This window comes from Micropterus dolomieu, linkage group LG21, assembly GCF_021292245.1.
Source record: "Micropterus dolomieu isolate WLL.071019.BEF.003 ecotype Adirondacks linkage group LG21, ASM2129224v1, whole genome shotgun sequence".
NCBI lineage: Eukaryota > Metazoa > Chordata > Actinopteri > Centrarchiformes > Centrarchidae > Micropterus > Micropterus dolomieu.
In genome coordinates, this window is record NC_060170.1 from 23,816,926 (window position 1) to 23,836,431 (window position 19,506).

The 19,506-nt window shown below is 39.4% G+C and overlaps 2 protein-coding genes across 3 annotated transcripts; both read left to right on the plus strand.

Moving 5' to 3' along the window:
- The first annotated feature begins 26 nt into the window (after positions 1–26).
- On the plus strand, positions 27–7,966 carry gal3st1a (galactose-3-O-sulfotransferase 1a). The gene is made up of 3 exons (XM_046035386.1): positions 27–304; positions 5,589–5,739; positions 5,991–7,966. The coding sequence occupies exons 2-3, from the start codon at positions 5,612–5,614 to the stop codon at positions 7,138–7,140; spliced, it is 1,278 nt and encodes a 425-aa protein (XP_045891342.1). The 5' UTR covers positions 27–304; positions 5,589–5,611; the 3' UTR covers positions 7,141–7,966.
- Positions 7,967–11,283: 3,317 nt separating this feature from the next.
- lztr1 (leucine-zipper-like transcription regulator 1) lies at positions 11,284–19,191 on the plus strand. Of its 2 annotated transcripts, none has more exons than XM_046035597.1 (19): positions 11,284–11,907; positions 12,016–12,078; positions 12,168–12,224; positions 12,317–12,396; positions 12,484–12,592; positions 12,954–13,037; positions 13,125–13,182; positions 13,281–13,420; positions 13,499–13,700; positions 14,484–14,594; positions 14,785–14,877; positions 15,012–15,107; positions 15,501–15,687; positions 15,795–15,964; positions 16,160–16,443; positions 16,621–16,770; positions 17,600–17,705; positions 17,839–17,919; positions 18,366–19,191. In XM_046035597.1, the coding sequence occupies exons 1-19, from the start codon at positions 11,729–11,731 to the stop codon at positions 18,480–18,482; spliced, it is 2,367 nt and encodes a 788-aa protein (XP_045891553.1). In that variant the 5' UTR covers positions 11,284–11,728; the 3' UTR covers positions 18,483–19,191. The 2 variants fall into 2 exon arrangements, with proteins under 2 accessions (XP_045891553.1, XP_045891552.1); XM_046035596.1 differs by having other exon boundaries at positions 11,285–11,907; positions 15,498–15,687.
- Positions 19,192–19,506: the final 315 nt, after the last annotated feature.

The following is a 19,506-nucleotide window of genomic DNA, read 5'->3' on the forward strand; positions in this document are numbered from 1 at the left end:
TGAGGGGAGGTGGCAGGTAGCCCGAGGCATCAGGTGTGCCTGCTGATAGAAAGAGGAGATGAGGAGCGGCAACCAAATGAATGACCTCCGGAGCGCTGGACATGTGATAAGGGGAAAGCAGGGCTGTGCGGGGTCTATAACGGTATGTGTATGTCAAGATCAGACATAAGCTGCTCGACATTTGCAGATGTAGCAGGGATATCTACTAGTAGGCTATTATTCATCTGGAACTGAATGCAAAGGAAGAAGACAATGCCGTTGGACAAGAAACTCCTTTAGTTTCTCTTTGGATTTACGTATGAGGGTAAGACAGCCTTCTCCAGTCTTTTAATTAACCTAAGTTTCCTCTCAATGCCTTGTAATATGTTTTTTTTTATCATTATATTAGAAAAACAAGGTGATATTATTATACTTACCACCTTACGCAATCCCATGAAATGCAGAGAAGGAAAACAGTTCAACATAATCTTAAATCCAGTTGTGTTTACTCTTAAAACAATATAACTCTTGATGTACTGAGCTCCTGTTACACCACAACAACGAATAGCCTAAAGCTGGGTTTGGTGTGCAGGCATACAAAGCTGAGGGTAAATATTTTCAGGCTAAACGTGAGCTTTAATATTGCCTGAAGCAAGTTATAGCCTATTAGTATGCATTTTACAAGGACATAGGGCTACATTAAGGTCAAATGGCACTTTAGGAAGAGTTGAGCAAACAATGATATCAACTAGACTCAAAAATAACACATTGCCTTTTAAATGTCCAACAGCGTGTTACTGCGGGAAGCAAGGAATAAAATAGTGCCACTTAAAATTCCCTATAGGCCCAACTGATCCACCCAAACTATAGCCATTTCCTCAGATGTGTCCCAACAGAGTGGCTTCTGAGGCAGAGAGGAAGAGAGAGAGCTCTTTCACATGCCTGACAATAGCCCCTTCATGGAGTCCAGACAAAGAGCAGTAGCTGTGTTTGGAGTGCAATGTTTGTATTAATACTCTGATGATAAGACTGAACCTAAACTGTAACTGCACGGTTCATAAGACAGTGCAAGCCCACACCAAGGCTTATCAACCTCAAGCCACAACCCAATGCTAGACTAAATTCAAAACATTAATAATAAATGACACTAACACTGGAAAGGAGTCAAAATCATTTATGATTCATTCATTTATTATTTGTTTTGAACATGAGCAGAAAACGTGCAGGAGCAAAGTCCAGGGGTTTATAAACCTAAACGAATTTATCATTGATGATAAGCACCACACACATATTTAAAAAGGTTAGGCAACTTCCCCAAACACAAGACACAAAAGAAGAGGGAAGACAGCCAAAATGTGTGTTGACTCGGCAGGGATGATGTGAAATGAGAAAAGTTGAGAGAATACATATTTGAAAGCACTAGGCTACAGAATGCCCGAGAGGCTTTGTGAATTATATGCTTTTTTAAATATTTTTTTGTCACCTGCCGCTTGAAGTGTTTCCCTTTACATGAATGAAGACGTTTCCACCATAAATTGATGCAGGAAAAAAAAACTCCACAAAGAGAGAATTAAGCCTTTAAGCTACGTACTCTTCCTTTCTGTTCCGCTAGAGCACTGTGGACAGCGCCACGCCAACACATGCACTCCTAAATTAGCCAGACTCATTTCACCTTGTCACAGCACAAACGTGCTTAGCTTTTTTCTTCTCTTTTCTCTTTTTTTCATCGCTTTTTTCTTTTCTTTCTTTTAAAAAACTTACAATATGCCATCGTAGCTATTTAAGACTGGGCTGGGATCAAGTCTGTTTCAAATTCATAAAGGATTCATTGTCGAACTGGTAAATTTACAAACATGATCATGAACAAAAGTAGTGTAACCAGATGATGGCCAACACACCCAGTTACAAACACACATAACCACACACAAATGGAAAGAAAAATGGAAAACTTGAACACAGTTTAATTTGATTTATTCATCTCAGATTTATTCTTTCTTTGTCTTCAAAATAGTAGGCTATCAGTGACAACAATTGAAGATATTCCTTCTGAAATTAAATGAATTGCTGCAGGCAGGCTTGGAAAACACACTTAAAGTCAAAATACTATAGGGTCACTGAATTAAAGATGATTTGTAGTCAGTAGCCATAACCAGGTCAATGGCCATCTGATCCATAGCTACCTAACAGAAAGAAAAAGGAGCAGACTGGAATTCAGATAATAGACTTCAAAAAACCTGAACCTATTCTTTAGTGCTTGCTTCTTAATTTTAGCATTAGCTGTCAGACTAACATTAGGAAACTAGCATTAGCTGGTTAGCATGACTAAAACTTTAAATAAACTCCTCAGAAAGATCTAAAATTTCAAGACTGAACTTGACTGGCATTTGTACTGTAGGCTATTTAAGGAGAATGTCTTCTTACAGTTCTTTAAAATTCTTCTTACATTTTATAAATATCAACCCTTAAAGTTCATTAAGTAATCTACATTTGAATTAATGGGCTCTTAATTACAACATAAATATTAATTTCATTGATCCATCTATTTTTCTCTTTCTGTTTTCTCCCAAGATAAGATTTTTTGTGATGCATCTGAGTCACCATTTCTGATAAAACAAAGTCCAACCCTGCCTTTATACTGACCTGCTACACTACTTGCGGGACACTTCCTAAAGATAAACATTTTTTATTTACCTGTCATAGGCTACTTATCTGTTGATCAGATGTTTTGCCCTAAAAGAAGAAACAAATATCATAAAATTGTTGTAGAAAGCTTTAAATTTAACTTTCTCGTACATGTCGAAATTCTGTACCAACACAAATTTGATGGTTTAAAACAAATGAGTTAACTGTTTGTTCTTTCAAAATCAATACTTCATTACCAGTATTTATGAACTTGGCTTGCTAACATAGCAAACAGTGTTAACACTGGTAACAATCTATGAAAAAAACCCATAAACATAAGATGATAAGATTTGTTCATGGGGAACCAACTTTTTTGTCTTGTTGCTCTTTTAAAAAAAGCAAATATTTAGTTGAGGCCCTCAGTCACGTTTCATGTCTGTGTTGTTAGTAGTTCCACTAAAAAGACATTTCCCCTCTAAACTACTCCGATTATTTAATTTAAACAATAGTTTTAACAAAATTAAAAATGATCCATTATTTCACAAAAAAGCAAAGATTAAAAACCCTTTGGGGGGACCGACCTCCAGGTTGGGAACCACTGGACTAAACTACTGAATTCACTGGGCAGACCATGTTCCGAGCCAACAGAGCGCAAGATGAGAGGAGGCAGACTCGATGATGCTTGGTGCTCAAACGCAGCCATAATGGACACTGTTTCCCAAATGTTTGACTTTTTATGTTAAGAGGAAACCATGTTATCATCTTTCTGCTGTTTACATTCTCCCCAGACGCAAATTAAAAAATTCCCTGTGGAATATTCTGGGTGTGTGTGCGTGTAGGCTTTGTATATACAGTAAATCACTGTATATTGTTTTATTTAATTTAATTTAGGCCATATGTTACCATATTTTAACATTTAATTATCTGTTAAGCTCTGTGTGTGTGTAGCATGAAGGGACTACAGACCTTCTTTTGGTTATACAACCTTGTGTTGTATAATGACAAACTACCTTGTACCTTGCGTATTTAAAGTATTTAAAACTAGCTCCACCTCCAGCAACTACAACAGCCACAGGGGCCATTTTACTGCAGAAAAAGTACTTTTATGTTAAGTACATTTTGCTGATGATACTTCTGTACTTTTACTTAAGTAGGACTTTGAAAGCAGGACTTTTTTTGTAATGCAGTATTTTCACATTTCAGTGTTGGTACTTTTATTTAAGTAAAATATCTGATTAATCCCACTGGTTGTACCATGTATCAGGTCCTCCAACCTAAACAAATAAAAGGTAACAAAAACTGTTTGTTTTCTGGTTTTATAGATTTTAACTAAACAGAGCTTTAACTGATTTTAGCTCATAACTTCACTCTGTTACCTGCTGTGAAAGTACATTGTTGGTCACAGTTTACAGTGGTCGGTATCATCTCAGTGGGCATGAGTAAATCCCAGTCAGTAAAATGAGATCTAAAAATAAAAACGCTTGAAGATTCCGAACGGTTTCACTGAATGTGATTTTTACCCAGTCTTTTACATAATAATTCTAAATACACTTTTTTGTGTGTGTTTGAAAAAAGCAATAAAATCTGAAAACAATGTTGCCTCACACAATCTCCTTAAACCATGCTCTGTACTGGGTTCACAGGATACTGCAAATTCCAGGTGGTGTTTGTCACTTTGTTACTTGTGTAGCTGAATCAGCAGGTGGCTCCTCTTACCGCCGTCTGCAGGGGGCAATGCAATATCACTTTCCACAGTAATGCATTATTTATTTTATGAGGCATCTGAGAAACACAGGGTTGGTAATTTCAACTCGCAAGTATGTCATTTTGTAACCCGCCATTGCAATTTTAACTACACCCTGTGTTTTAACTGTGGACGGCTGTATGAAATGAGGTTATCGGTGAAACACTGTCATATGCTTTGGGAATGTACCTCCCAGTGGGTAAATATTCTTGAGCACCTTAAATTATGGTCCACCTGAAAACAGTACTGTACTATAAACAAGCTGGAGTTGCCATTAGTGGGTCACTTTAAGTTGTTTCACCAAAATGATAGCATCACATGCAAGAGGAATGGGTTAGGCCTCATGGACAGAGTGTTAATTATGCACCAGTGCAGAATTCAGATCTTACTCTAATATCTTTCTGGCACAGTTTCAAAAAAATCGAACATGATACTGTTGTGTTTATTACAATTTTAGGCTCTTGCATTGGATAGCTTTAAATATTTTATACATGTTCATGCTGTCATGACCACTCCAGTAGAGAACAGAGAACAAAGATTTTAATCTGTAGTCACTTTCATTCATTCATCCAACCAACCATCACCATCTAAATAAATCATTCCAAGTCATTGTCATTGAGCATCTCAAGAATAACAAAATCATGTCTGGATAGCTGGCAGGTAGAGGATGCTTACCCTGATTTCTGACTCACGGTGTCAGGAACAATTCTTGTGCAATAAGCCAGTAACTCTCCCTCTAATCAGCCACCTGTTTACTGGCTAACACTTATAATCTATTCACCATTCTCTATTTCAGTGCTTCATACTGTTATATTGTCATATTGTAGATACTGTATACCAAATCCACCTACCTCAAGTCATTACTCCTGCACAAAATACTTACACTTATTTATTCCAGCATCCTTTGCACTATGCTTCATTGCACTGTGTACATGTGTACATGTCCGCATGTACTGTATATGTACCTGTATATCACATCCTCCTCCTGCATCCTTTGCACTCTGCTCACTGCACTATTTGTCTATATGTCAATATTGTTTTTGTTCATAGTGTGTATATTTGTGTTGTCTACACTGAAGTCTGTGTCTGATTTTATTAAATTTTTATTATTGTGATTTTGTATTTTTGTATAAGTAAGCACATCGTGAGCAATGTACAATCCAGAGTCAAATTCCTCATGTGTACACATACCTGGCAATAAAAGCTGATTCTGATTCTGATGATGATGTTCTGTGTTTTTAAGGTAATCCTTGATTCTGCTGGAACATGACTGGCAAGAAAGGGAGGCAGTGGAGGTCCATGTGCAAAGGCCTGATCCTGGGTACCCTCCTAACCAGCTGCATGATCCTGCTTTACTGCCTCTCCACGCCACAGATCCATTTCAATCTGCCCGAGTAAAACTCATCACACGGACATACATGCAGATAAACACAATGCAAAACATACAATATATCAAGTTTATTCAGCAATGACGTAGAGCAGAAATGATTTGGTGTTTTGACAGGAAATGATTATTTAAGTGATTTTTCAGTCAGAAATGACAAACTTTTTTTCTAGTTCCATCTTCTCTTTAATTTGTGTGTGAGTAAGCGGAGAGTAAAATTTCATCAGCACATTTATTATTTGATTGTTTTCCTCTCTGCAGGGTTCCAGTGCCTTACTCTTGCGCCCATCGTCCATCCCAGCTCCGCCCCAAACCAGCCACAAACAGCACATCACAAACCACAGGCCAGACCTGCACCCCTAAAGTGGATATCATGTTCATGAAGACCCACAAAGCAGCCAGCAGCACCTTCCTCAACATCCTTTTCCGCTTTGGAGAGAAGCACCGGCTTAAATTTGCCTTCCCTGACAGCAGAAATGACTTCTTCTATCCGTCTCTCTTCCAGCGCTCCCAGGTTAAAGACTACAGACCTGGAATGTGCTTCAATGTTATTTGTAATCACATGCGCTTCAATGCGCCTGAGGTGGCCAAGTTGCTACCAATGGACACCTCCTACATCACTATTTTGCGAGACCCAGCAGAGCTCTTTGAGTCATCCTTCCACTACTTTGGCCGGCTGGTGCCTTTTACCTGGAAGATACCAGGTGATGACAAGCTGACTGAGTTTCTACGTGACCCACATTACTACTTTGACCCAGAGGGCTTCAACTCTTTCTACCTCAAGAATCTGCTGTTCTTTGACTTTGGACAGGACAACACTCTGGAGCTGGATGATCCGCGGGTAGAAGAAGGGATGAAATTCATCATTGACCGTTTTCAGCTGGTCATGTTGGTGGAATACTTTGAGGAATCACTCATCCTGCTCAAGGATGCCCTCTGCTGGGAGATGGATGACTTGCTCTTCTTCAAGCTCAACGCCCGCAAGGGATCCACCGTGTCTAAACTGACCCCTGAACTGAGGGCCAGGGCCCTCAAGTGGAACGCGATTGACTGGAAGCTATACCAGCATTTCAACCAGACTTTTTGGAAGAAAGTAGACGCATATGGACGTCGGCGGATGGCTGAGAATGTGACAGAGCTCAGGAGAAGGAACGCGGAGATGGCATCCATCTGCATTGAGGGGGGTCATGCTGTAGAAGCTGGCAGCATCCAAGAGACAGCCATGCAGCCCTGGCAGCCCATCGGAGAGAAGTCCATCATGGGCTATAACCTGAAGAACAATGTGGACAAGGCACATCGGAAGTTGTGCCGTAAGATGTTGATGCCAGAGCTTCAGTACTTAACAGAGCTTGGGGTTAATCTGTGGATCACCAAGCTGTGGGGCCATGTACGAGATATTATTAACTGGTGACTAGGAATGTGAGAAGAGTGGCCAATTCAACTCTGACAGACTGTATTAAAAGGAGGATAATCTGACTGTGTGGCTGATGGAGTAAAATGTTACAGGTGTCTGTCACATTTCAAATTGTATGACTTGTCTCATTTTGTTAAAATGTATCCACACTGACTGACTTTGCATTTCAAATGATTTTGCGCTGTAATGTATCTGATGGGTGCTTGAAAAAAAATATTGTAGACCTCACAATCTACAAATACTGAACCAGTTCACTGCTCGCAGATGTGGCCTAGTATTGTTTTCTCTGTTTGTTCTAGTGGAGTAGATGAGTAAACAGTGAAGTTCAGTACTAATTTTATAAGCCCTTTAATAGAATAAAGACAAAAATGTTGCCATTCCTGCCAGTTTTTTTAAGGTTGTTTGAAGACATGGAACGAATGGTACTTCACTTTGAACTAAATATTGTCAAACTTTGTCAAACCCCCAAAAGTTGAAATATTTTGGTTCTAACAAATGGAAACCCCACTAAGGGCTAAAATACAGGTGTAAAGGTAGCATATCATAATTTTTTTTAAAATTGCTGAGCAAATAGACAGACCTTTCAAATTAATGGCAGACATTTCCACTTGTAGTAACAGGGTCAGAACAGGTGCAACTAATAACATTAATGATCGCTCAGTTCCAGAGCTTCAGAACTGCTACAACTAAATCAAATGTAGCAGTCATTATCTGCTTTTCCTGCAGTGACAAGTCAAAATGTGTGTCATGGAAAAGGTCTGATAAATAATATGCAAAGAAAGCAATTAATGAGTACACCACTATGCAATCAAGAATAAAAACAATGTCCTTATTAATTTACTTTCTTTGTCAGTTTTTATATATTATATGTTGAGTTTTCTTCTATGTGATATGACACTTCTGACTGAAGCTTCTCCTGGGCATTTTGCAATTCTCTCCTTTCTCCTGATATCACAATGCCAGGTGTTTGGCAGGTATATTTACGACGTGGTGGGACGTTGTTACAGTATGAGCCAAAAAAAAAAAAAATGTAATTGTTAGCCAAGTAAGGTAAATCATATCTAGAAAGGCACTCTGTCAGTGACTAACAGTGTTAAATACCACCTACATGTGTTTACACAGCCTCATGATCCAGTGGCAGCTGGTGCATTTTCCTCCTGGAGGAGAGGGGGGCTATACTAGCAAAAATCAAATGAACGTGTACTAAGGTATCACTCCAGTGTATTTAAGGAAAGCCTAACCAAGTAGTTTTGGTACCTAAACCTAAGACCGTTTCACAGTGTTAGCCATGTGTTTATACTTTGGCTAGGCTTAGAGAAAAATCATGGTTTGGGTTAAAACAACAAGTTATCATTTAAATTTTAGGGTCACACAGGAATCGACACCCGATTTCACAGTTGAAAGGCATGACCCACTGACCCACCAAACCTGCTCCCTTCTCATTTGACTCTATGTCACCTGACATCCTAAAGCCTTTCTGGCAGAATTTTTTCCTTTAGTTGCCAATGAGTGTATCCTGAGTACTACGCCGACTGAACGGTATTTCTCTTAATGACACAACAAGAGTTGCTCCTCTGAATTGGGATAACTTTAGCCACGTCGACCTTCAGTGCGTCCACTGGCGCAAGTGGCTGTGGTGTCAGAATAATGGGAATAATAAGTCTGACCGCAAAGCAATATTTTAGTAGACAGCTATCAACATGCTGTTTTAATGCTCTGGGCAATAAAATGCAACACACTTTCTTTGGCAGCGTGCATGTTGTTTCCACATCAAGACTTGAACACACAGAAGTCAGAAGAACATCCAACTCGGGAAATGGGACCATCCAAGGATCCTGTGAATGCACCAGGATACATGTGGCAAAAACACATTAGTATGAGTCCACCTAGAACCCATAGAGATTCTATAGCAGTGCCTGCAGTTTGAACAACAATTGGCTTAACATGTAAGTGTATCTGGGCGATTTTTCAACCAGATTGAAATCGCCAGCCGTCCTTGTCATAATCATAATCTGCAGAAATAAAGTAAATTCAACTGAGAAACACACGTTTTTGCTGTTAATTCACTGTATCGCTTTCTTAATGTGTGTCCATTCACCTATATGTTTATACTGTATTTCTATGCATTTAACATCGTGTTCATGGTAGTTATTAATGGATTTAGTTATTGACTCATGTGTAATTTATTGATTTTGTCCTCCATACACCTATCCATTTTTTTACTCCTGGCAATGTATGATAATCTTTTTATTCTCAGAATAAATTAAAAATTACATATAAATATTGCATAATTTAAGTTTTCTGTCTGATTCATAAAATTGACAGCTGCCTATCGATCTGTGACTGTTTTATCCTTTTTACTGTATGCATAAAAATAGCAATATTTTTCTTGGTTTGTTGTGTATTAATGGACATGACATATCAACATTTTTTAACAAGTTGAAAAAATATCTCACATTGAAATTATGAACTAGGATAAACCAGCAGTTCTCAAGCAAGTAAACCAGTGTTGGCAGGGACCAATGGGAATGAACAAATATAAGAAGATTGTCCTTTTAAAATGAGTCTGAGATATAGATAATACACCAAAGTGGAAAAGATGGATTAGCTGGGACCTGCTGACCCATTAATTAATTACTGTTGGGAAATAAAACATGACAAAATTCCAAGGAGGGGTGAGTATTTCTTATTAACAATTAAACACTGTTCATACACCAGGATATATTATGTAATTCTGTGTTATTTAGTGGTATATCAAAATGACATACTACAACACAACTTTTAGTAGGATAGTGTTTTAGAAGACCAATTGGATTTCAGTGTTATATATAGCAAGATGTGGACTGCTTGACTAGCCAAGCCATTCATAAAATTACCAAGAAGGTGTGTGCAGTAGATGGCCATATGCTAGCAATGTAGAACACCAAAATAAAAACGGGTCTAAACATTATTATTTTTCAAGGCATTCATAGAAGGAAAAGCACATTAATGATGACTCCGTTCTATTCAAGTGACCCAGGAAGTCATGACAGTGTACAGTGATAATTAATCTGTCATCGTTCATAATTTATTCCATTATTGAAAATGGCCTACACAAATAGTGCCTTGTGCAAATATCGTGCATCCTCTCTGCAGTTTTGTTTAGTTTGTGAGACCTTTTTCACAGCCGACATTTTGACTTGTTATAGCAGGAATAACACAGGTGGAACTAATAACATTAACCGTGGCTGAGTTCAATTTATTTCCTCTGAAGTCAAGCCAGCATGTAGGGTTTGAAACTGGAGCACTTAATTACATGCAGACATGAATAATAGTCACACCTGTGCCGCTCTTACTACGACATGTCAAAACCTCTATGGTCAAAATGTTTGCTGTGAGGTCTGTTGACATTTCAAGCCAGTGATTTTCATGCAGATGGTTCATGAAAATTGAAAAGAGATAACAATAAGATTAAGGAAATAAACAATGATTGAGGAAAATACAATGGCTGCAGTGTGCAATTACATTATTTGTTTTGGTTTATTGGCTGTTTGTCTGATATGAGCTTTAGTGAGCTCTGTGAAAACATTGTTTTCTCACATTTTTGAAAGTCCTCCTCAGCTGCAAAACAGTCCTTATCAGTGACATGCAGACATTTTGAGTGGCTCAATTTAAAAAACACCACACCTGATTCTACTGATGTTGACATAATACACCATATGTTACCTCTCAGATGTGTGCACATAGGCTATGTGCCTTTCTTAAGAAAGACTTTTGCGTTGCCAGGTTATGCAAAATCCCTCTGGATAGTTTATATAGAGCTGCAGAGCACTGGACCATAAGTATTTAAATTATACACCTGCAGACTTGATAGATTATTGTAATAAATAAATAAATAAAAACTAATGGTAGTGACTCACTAGTTTCTCTGATTATTAGAAAATGAGAAACCCATGACTGTTAATACCTTTGTATAACTGCTGACCTGATAGCTTACTTTATGACCTTTTAATGCCTTACTGACATTTGCACATGTTATACTTACATTATATACAGCATGCACTTTATATGCAGCCAATAAGGGTTAAATGCATTTGTGGTTAAATATCCATTTGTACCTTCTTCTTTTTTACACTACAGGAAGTGAAGTATTTACATGCTCTCGGGGGCGTGGTGACCGACTGTGCTTTTTAACGACAGCACTCTTGTTTTGCTAGTTTAACGTTAGTCGTTGTGGCTAACGCCTTGCTGTGAATTCGTTCACTTAGTTTACACATCAGTTTAGGTATTGGACCGGATAAAGCAATATTTTAGTGTAACGTAAACCTAGTAGATATCCGTAAACTTTTTATTCGCTCTAACTGTTTTGCAGTAGCTCAAAGCTAGCCAGCTAGCAGGGCTAACTGTGTGGCTAATGTTAGTTTTTAGCATCGCTAGTAGCTAAATGTTAGCCGGAAGACCATAATCCTCTAACGTAAATACAGCAGGCTTTAGCTTTATCTAAACTGGTAACACCAGTGCCAGAAAAATTAGCTCTCAAGCGGGAGGACTGACATGAACGATGGCGTTAACTGTGGACGTCCCCGCAGATGAGTGGCCCTGAGAAATGATTCAGCTGGATGACTTAGCAACAATGTCCTGCAAATCAACCAAAGTGGCCCCAAGTGTTGATTTCGACCACAGTTGCTCCGACAGCGTGGAATATTTGACGCTTAATTTCGGCCCTTTTGAGACTGTTCATCGGTGGAGAAGGCTCCCTCCGTGTGATGAGTTTGTTGGCGCAAGGTAACATGTTGACAGATGAGTAGGTGCAGCTTAATAATCTGACTTCACTGGCTAAATCAGCATATTTATACTCTCTGATTCACCCTGCACTCCATTTGCTCTATTTAGGCGCAGTAAGCACACAGTTGTGGCATACAGGGATGCCATTTACGTGTTTGGGGGAGACAATGGGTGAGTAGTACTGGACAGTGACTGGCATTTTTATTTTATACTTGTTGTCCTCTACATCACATGCATTTATAATTTGTGTCACCTAATAGGAAGAACATGTTGAATGACTTGCTCCGCTTTGATGTGAAGGACTGCTCATGGTGTCGGTAAGATTTCAGCAATGCACCATAAATGAGCAAATAAAAGAAATACAGGCTGTGCATTCAGATTTATTGCCTGTGTATGTTATTCACTACAGAGCCTTCACCACTGGAACTCCACCTGCTCCCAGATATCACCATTCAGCTGTTGTCTATGGCAGCAGCATGTTTGTTTTTGGTAACTTTGTATATTTTTCTTAATTAAATGTTCATACCAAACATTTTAAACCCAGGTGGTATTAATGCTCAACTTAATATTTTTCAGGGGGCTACACTGGAGACATCTACTCAAACTCAAACCTGAAAAACAAAAATGACCTTTTTGAGTACAAGTTTGCAACAGGGCAGTGGACTGAATGGAAAGTGGAAGGGAGGTAATGTATTTTTTTAAAGATGTTTAAGCTGTGTGTCTAGGATAGAATTTTCAATCAGTTATTTCAAAGCCAAAGCCATTTTTTGTTTTATCCCATGTGTCTGTTTTTATATTTATAATTCCTATAATTGAAGCATGTGTGAGCTGTACTCATTGAAAGATTGTTAACTTTAAATTGCTGTGAATAAAGTTTTCTTATAGCTGGACATATTTTTGAAGGTGCATTGGCTTAAAACCTATGTGAAAATCAGTTTAAAACTTCCTTTTCAGAAGTTTGGGTATTTTTGGTGTCAATCTGTAAAAACCAAAAGCTCCAACAGGATATCAGAATTTAGACTTGCTGTTCTATGTCTGTGTTTCAGCTTGCCGGTGGCTAGGTCTGCACATGGGGCTACAGTCTATAGTGACAAACTGTGGATATTTGCTGGCTATGATGGGAATGCCCGGTATGTTTGACTTTTTTTTTTCTTCTGTCACAGTTCACACATTGTTATTGCGCATATAATATTGACAGATATTTTCCCCATGTGCAGGCTGAATGACATGTGGACCATCAGTCTGCAAGATCGAGAACATGCGTGTTGGGAGGAGGTCAGTATGAAACAAGTAGAAGAACATTGAGAGCAGACTGCACACTAATACTGTACCGTATGTGTTAACGTCTCTGTTTCTGCCTTTGTGACCATCAGATCGATCAGAGTGGTGAGATTCCTCCATCTTGCTGCAACTTCCCTGTAGCCGTATGCCGGGACAAGATGTTTGTGTTTTCTGGTCAGAGTGGAGCCAAGATCACCAACAACCTCTTCCAGTTTGAGTTCAAGGGGCACATGTGAGTAAACCATTTTTTGTTAACTCACCCTGTAGTTGCCAGTGTTACGTGGGACTAATCATTACTCCATCCTCTCAGGTGGACTCGCATCCCGACTGAACACTTACTGCGGGGCTCCCCCCCACCTCCCCAGAGACGTTATGGCCACACTATGGTTGCCTTTGATCGCCACCTGTATGTATTTGGAGGTGCTGCTGACAACACTCTGCCCAACGAGTTGCACTGCTATGATGTGGACTCTCAGACCTGGGAGGTGATCCATCCCAGCCTGGACAGTGAGGTAAGAAACAAATGGATTAACGAAGAACTGTGTCAATAGACAATAAAAGTGGTTAAATTATATCACAAATGTATTCTGTTGATGGGCTGAATTATAAAACAAGAAAATGTTGGTCCTCACTTACCTTACTTACTGTACTGTCCGTGTTTTGTTTTTAGTTGGACTAAATTAGGGCTGGATAATAAAACAATAACCATAAATATTGCGATATAATTCAATTACAATATAATACATTTTCAATAAGTACTCAATAAATGTTTGATTTTATTCACTTGAATCAATCACAAATTAGGACTTTTTTATTAAGATGTGTTTGTTGAGGAAAAATGACTTAAAAAAGCTTTTACTTAAATTTACACGTATGTGTTGACAAAGATTTTTATCATAGTTGTTTTGAATGTTCTACCTCAGATTTGCTAAGTGATCCACTGTTTGGCGTCAAGTGTTGACATTAAGTAAAGTTTAAACCACAATTAACCGTCAGGTTTCTTCATCTTTCACTCAGGAGCAAAAATCAGCCTTTAAACTCGAAAGAAATAACAATTAGATGCTTATCGTGATAATTACCGATATCGAAAGATATGAAACTTTTTATCGTGATAATATGTTTGGCCATATCGTCTCGCTTGAGTGCAGATACTCTTCATTCAACTTTGTAGGGGACAGTGTAGAAAGCCTGGTGATTGTATAAATCTGCAAAAGTACTTGGCATTGCTTCGGCACGACCTCCCTCACATTTTTTTATGCTCAAAAGCAGAATTTCCTCTGTCCCTGCCTCCTCAGATGCCCAGTGGGAGACTCTTCCATGCTGCTGCTGTGATTCAAGATGCCATGTACATCTTTGGAGGAACTGTGGACAACAATGTGCGCAGTGGGGAGATGTATCGATTCCAGGTTAGTGTCAAACAAATGAATTGTTATATGCAAGTATTTGCACTAAATATTTTGCATCATTTGGATACTGTGTGCTGAAAAGCCTTTACTGTCTAAAGAAAATATTATGGATTCGTTATACGTAAACCATCAAGCTTGTTTGGAGAGTAGTTATCTACTTCTTAAAAATATGATTTTCTTCTTCCTGCAGTTCTCCTGCTACCCGAAGTGTACTCTCCATGAGGACTATGGCAAACTGTGGGAAAATCGTCAGTTTTGTGATGTGGAGTTTATTTTGGGCGAGGTGGGTTTTCATGGTCAGGATGTGATACAGGGAGGTTAAGCCTCTAACCAGCTGCTAAAAATTACACTGACTTTCACATTATCCAACTAAGATGATTTTTCCATCTGTTTGACTCTTTATTATGTTGTTTACAGAGGGAGCAGAGAGTCCTGGGGCATATTGCCATAGTGACTGCAAGATGTCGGTGGCTGCGGAAGAAAATCCTGCAGGCTTGGGATAGGCAGCGACAGGTCAGAGCCGTGCAGCATGTACACTTTCCTCTGAGAAAAGGGAAGACTATCGGTGGTGCTAGAATATATTTATACATCTCTACTTCGATGTCACAATACTGCGGTTGTGTTGACAAAACTCCCAGCTCCTGTGTAATCTTTTAAATGTCAAGGTTGAACTGGCAAAAAGCGAAAGGGTTCCAATTAAGGAAGTATTCATCTGTGCCCCATTATGTTAATCAATATACTGTATCACAATATTATTCCCACATTGCTTGCTTGTCCCACAGCTATTGAGCAAGCACATAAGGGGTAGTCAAGAGACTATTTCCAGTATCAGTTCCACATTTTTAGAAAAAGAACCGACCCGATTGTACAAAGCGTTAACATAATCTGCCTCTTTGTGTGCAGAAGGCTAAACAGGAGAGCAGCGAGGAAAGTGACGAAGGGACATTTGGAGGCCCGAGGGATATCCCCGCAGGCAGCAGGCCATCGGGCACACAGCCGATGCTAGAGGTATCCATCAGGGAAGCGGAGGCCCAGCCTTTTGAAGTCTTAATGCAGTTCCTCTACACAGACAAGATCCAGTACCCACGCAGAGGTACCTCTCTCCTCTTGGTTGCCCTGTCTGTCAGTCTTTAGATTGTAACTGCAGAAATCTCCAAGAGTGAAACTGATCATTTGTCCTTTCCTTGCTTGTCTCTATAGGTCATGTCCAGGATGTTCTTCTAATCATGGATGTATACAAACTAGCCCTTAGTTTTAAGCTTTCCCGACTGGAGCAGCTGTGTGTGCAGTACATTGAGGCATCTGTTGACCTGCAGAACGTTCTTAGTGTTTGTGAAAATGCCAACAAGCTGCAACTGGACCAGCTCAAGGTACTTCATCAAGACTAACTTAACACCAGCCGAAAATGTAGTTTTTACTGCCCTCCAGTGGTGGGTATGATACATTTTATACTTTCAACCAAATGAGGTCAGTAAAATAATGCTTTGCAACATACCACAGATGCTGAAGAAGGAGAAATAATCATTATTCTGACATTCACACTAACATGTGATTTTATCCTCTAGGAACATTGCCTTAATTTTGTGGTGAAGGAGTCGCACTTCAACCAGGTGATCATGACAAAAGAGTTTGAACATCTGTCCACCCCACTGATTGTGGAGATAGTGAGACGAAAGCAGCAGCCTCCTCCCAGGTTGTACTCAGACCAGCCTGTGGACATTGGGACCTCCCTGGTCCAAGACATGAAGGCTTACCTGGAGGGAGGCGGCCTGGAGTTCTGCGACATTGTCCTGCTGTTAGATGGACACCCACGACCCGCTCATAAAGCCATTCTGGCCGCCCGTTCAAGGTAACAACTTGTACGTTTTTGTGTAATAATAGTAGTCAGCTCAAATTTCAGTTTTATTTTAAAAGTCCCTACAATTAAATGTTTGTTTTAATCAGACATTAAGTAATTTTCAGAAATCTTTTGCTGTTATTTGTCTTTTGTGTTGTGCCATTTTCCGTTAACTTTTTTCCTCCCCAGTTACTTTGAGGCAATGTTCCGTTCCTTCATGCCCGAGGACGGTCAGGTTAATATCTCCATCGGCGAGATGGTTCCAAGTAAGCAGGCCTTTGAGTCCATGCTGCGTTATATCTACTATGGCGACGTTAACATGCCTCCAGAGGATTCCCTGTATCCTTCTCAATTCCAGACTGCTTAATATTCATTCACCAGATTAAAAATCCTTCCCAGGCAGTATGGGAATTTTAAACAATCTATTTCAGTATAATCAATATGTCTTCCCACCTAACCAGAAATTTGGGATTAGGCATAAGATTAAACTTATGTTTAGGTTTCACCTTGAGATGGATATATTTAGGTATACATTTTGTAAATAGGTATGTTTTAGAATAAGAGGTTGAGGGTTTAACATGGTTAAGATTCTGGGGATCATTGGGATCCAGAAAAATGTTAGTCAGCATCTAGTGGTCATTATTGGAACAACATTGTAATGACCTCTTTTCAACCATTGTGGTCACCGCACGGACAAGATACTATGCCACAAAATAACTTTTATATTATATTTATTTCATTAGCATACTAACCATCTTTTGCTGTGTTTATGTCCAGTGTTAAAGCTAGAGTAGGCAACATTGGAAAAAATGTCCAACCCCTTCTTTCTACTACTACTACTACTCCCCCAAAACACATTTTCATGTGCTATGAATGCGTGGGCAGAGTGTACGCAGGTAGGTAGGCCAGCCAATGATTTCATTTGGACCGAATGAATGGCCGTGCTTATCGGGATGTAAAGAGAATTTTTCAAATTCTGACCCCCAAATGCTTTTGAAATATATTCCCTACCTTTGCTTTGAAGTTGCATATGGCTTGCATGTAATGAGCAAATACTCACCTAAACATCCTGTTAAAAGTGACATGGCTGGACAAAACACATAATCTTGCTTTTCAGCAAAATTAAACTAACCCAAAACTTGTAATTTCCTTTAACTGTGACAAACAGCTATCTGTTCGCTGCACCATATTACTACGGGTTTTCCAACAACAGGCTGCAGGCTTACTGTAAGCAGAATCTGGAGATGAACGTCACTGTGGAGAATGTCTTGCAGGTATTTATGTTTTCACCCCAGGGGGAGCTGTGACCTAATTTGACAATCTTGTCCTATACTTGAAGGTTTCATTCATGCCAAGTGAATCGTTTTCTCACTCACTTCTCTCTCTCTCAATGTTTCTCCTCTTCAGATTCTGGAGGCAGCTGATAAGACCCAGGCTCTGGACATGAAGAAGCACTGCTTGCACATTATTGTCCACCAGTTCATCAAGGTGGGTGGGCTTGTATCCGGAGCCCTGGGGGTTTGCTGCCCACTCGCTGCAGCTGAGCTAACCCTGTAGGCCCGTCCTCTTTGCGGGAGACTGACACCTTTGGCCTCCTAGTGGATCACCTTCCATCTTCTGCATAGAGAGGAGACTGTTTACAGCCCAGCCGGCTGTACAAGCACCTCATCACGTAACGATGAGGGGTCATAGTGCCACTCAGATTATTGTTTGTTATTCAGAGAAACAGTGAAGCATTCAATTCTCACTCGTATTCACTGGAGTGTTCACTTGGTTGTTACCGTTTCTGTTAAGCTTCTTTCTGTTTATCTTCATTTTTCCACGCATGAGCAATTAAGTGCTGCTTATTCCTTATTTTACTCTGTTTGACTCATTGTCTTGTCTTAATTTATGGCTCATCTTTTTCATTGTTTGCTCTCCTCCCCCTCCTAAAGGTATCCAAGCTCCCCAACCTGCGGTCTCTCAGCCAGCTGCTGCTGTTGGACATCATTGAGTCTCTAGCTACACACATATCAGACAAACAGTGTGCTGAGATGGGCTCCGACATTTAGGATGACGCCAAGAGGGCGGGGCCTTTTCTCCTCTCACAGAAGCCATACATTTCTGCTCCACCAACTTTAGTCATTCCCTCCTCCCCAACACGCAGTACTTTACTTTGGACCTCGCATGTCTTGACCCCCATACAGTAGATACCTTTTTATCTGTGATTGGAGTTGTTCTTTCACTCTGCGTCTCAATGAGGAGTGAAATCAGTGAAGATACCATATTCTAGCTCAGTTAGAAATGTTAAAATGTCTAAAAAAATCCCTTTATGTTAATTTTATTTTGACTACATGAAAGGAAGGGTTTCTGCTCAGTATTGCTGCTGCATTTTTAGATATGCAGTGGACTGTAATAATTCGTACTTGTGATACTATAGAAGTGTTGCCCTTGACTGTTAAGTTATCTGCCCAGATACTTAATCAAAATATACTATAAAATGGATTATTCATCATCAATAAATCTGTATTGTATTCTCAGCTCTGACACAGTTAAGATTATATGAAAATAATTAGATTGTGTGTTTGTCTTAAAGCGGTTTTGTTTACAGTTAGTCATTGGCACACATCTTTGTAATACTAATCACTTCATACCATTACTAATGAGCTGTCTTCATCCATACAGTATAGCAGTGTGTATTTAGTGACATCAGTATGTTAATATTTACCCACATGGAAATCATGTATTTAAAGCCTTAATAAATCTTCTCATACAAAATGAGTCATGTTGTACTCACTTGATACTAACACAAGTCTAATTTTCTTTGGAGGTCCCAATGTGCCTCTAGCTGCAAGTTGAGTAAGCTACCAAATTAAAATGTTTTTGTACAGTCATCCCAGTATTTGCTAAAAGAAGTTTTGACCATTGATTAGGTCATTACAGTACTGAACCATCAGACATGTGACACCTAACTAACCCTTTCAATTCTACACTCACCCAAATAATGAGCAGATACCTTGTGTCTTGACCCGGCCTGACTTGTACATTGTATCTGTTTACGCTACAGTACTATAGGCAGTTTCATCTAAATGCCAT